General features: G+C 53.9%; 1 protein-coding gene across 1 annotated transcript in view; it reads left to right on the top strand.

Annotated features, from left to right (window-relative positions):
- erbin (erbb2 interacting protein) overlaps positions 1-1650 on the top strand; it is a 29726-nt gene continuing 28076 nt past the window's right edge. Inside the window, 1 exon segment of the mRNA XM_067258696.1 lies at positions 1-35. Within this exon segment, the coding sequence (XP_067114797.1) occupies positions 1-35 (35 nt within the window).

Here is a 1650-nt window from a genome sequence, read left to right as displayed (position 1 = left end):
ATGCAGGACAGGGGTGCCCTGAGGACCAGGGTTGGGTACCACTGATTTAGATAGCCGAGTGAATACTTTTGGCAATATCGTGTATACTTTGAGAAAATTTGGCCACCCTGCCAGTGTGGTGCAACTGTTATGAGTGTGTCACGTTCGACTCGTGCGTGTCATTGCCAGTCAGACACGGAGAGGGGGAAACCGGAAGGTCCTGTTGAGACACTTTGTGTTGTTTCACCCAGATCCCATGACCCAGGTCCCATTTGACCAGCCATTCAAAGACTACAATCGTGTTTTTGTCTCCCTCGGCCACATAAGACCTCCCAGGACCCGAGGACACTGGTGAGAACCTGAACCCAAAGGAGAGAGAAACCAGAAAAGCAGGTCTCTCCACTGCCACCGTGTTTGCTGCTTACCGGCAAACAGGTGTCGTCTTTCCCCGACTCGCGCAACAGAAGAGTTCTTTCTTTGTTTCTTGGTCCATTTTCGGGTCTGTCTCTGGTCGGGACGTGGAAGTTAGGATATCGTAATGAATAATTTATAATAGGTGAGATATTAAGAGACTAGTGGGTTATGAGGCAGCATTGCTAACGTGTGTGTGTTTGTGTTGGCTCGTGTTCTCGGTATTGGTCATGCATTATTAAGGAGCAGCCTACAGCTCTGGTGTCCTGCTGGGCTAGCTGGAGGTGAAGGCCGTGCTCTCAACGAGTAGCTCGGAAGAAACCAACACCTTCCTCTGCTCCCCCGCGGAGACACACACACACACACACACACAAGCCACTCTCCTCGCCGTCGCGTGACTGCAGCAACCTTCGGGGGGGAGGGCCATCCGCTGTGATAGAGAGGGAGAGAGAGACAGAGAGAGACAGGGAGAGACAGAGAGAGAGACAGGGAGAGACAGAGAGAGACACAGAGATACTTGCCCTTTAGATACCTCGGTGGCTAGTTTAGTTTTTTTTTTTGTCACCGAGTGCAAACCTTGCCTCACGGAAGCGCCCCTGCCCTGCCGGTCTTGTCTGCAAGGTGCTTTTGTTAGAGGAAGCAGGTTCCTATTTCCTGTTCCTGATGCTACTAAACAGGATCCAGCAGCCCTGAAGGGTGGGTCTCGCTGTTTTGGCGTTCCACAGTTTTTCCCCTCTCCTCTCCTCCTCGTTTTCGTCTTCCTGCGTCAGGTCTGCCTGCGTTGCAGCCTCGCCCTCTCTGCTTGTCGGGATCAAAAGCTGCCCTTCACGAGAGCTCTTGAGGTATCTCTATGCTCATCTCATCCTGCCATATTCCCCCCCGGAGTGTTACCTCCGAAGAAGGAACGCCGTCTAACTGCTACTGACAGACATGGCGCCCAAATCCTCTCTCCGCACACGCACTCACTCTGTCACACACGCACAACACACTAGTGTTTTCCCGGCAGATGGTTCGTTGTCAACTCCACACGGAGTTGCTCTAGTACACACACTGTCTACACACACACACACACACACACACATACAGTTCCACGTCGGTAAACAGAGCGGGTCTCGTCTCAGGAGTGCCGTCCATAAAGCCCCTCCCCTCCTCACGGCCACGCCCCTGCCCCAGGTGTGGCACGTGGCCGGACTTGCAGGGCTCGGCCCCCCCCCCCCCCTCCCTCTCTGCAGCCCGTCCTTGTTTACCCACCATGCTGTC

The sequence above is a fragment of the Osmerus mordax genome, chromosome 20, assembly GCF_038355195.1.
Source record: "Osmerus mordax isolate fOsmMor3 chromosome 20, fOsmMor3.pri, whole genome shotgun sequence".
Lineage (NCBI taxonomy): Eukaryota > Metazoa > Chordata > Actinopteri > Osmeriformes > Osmeridae > Osmerus > Osmerus mordax.
This window is presented reverse-complemented; position numbering and strand designations above follow the sequence as displayed.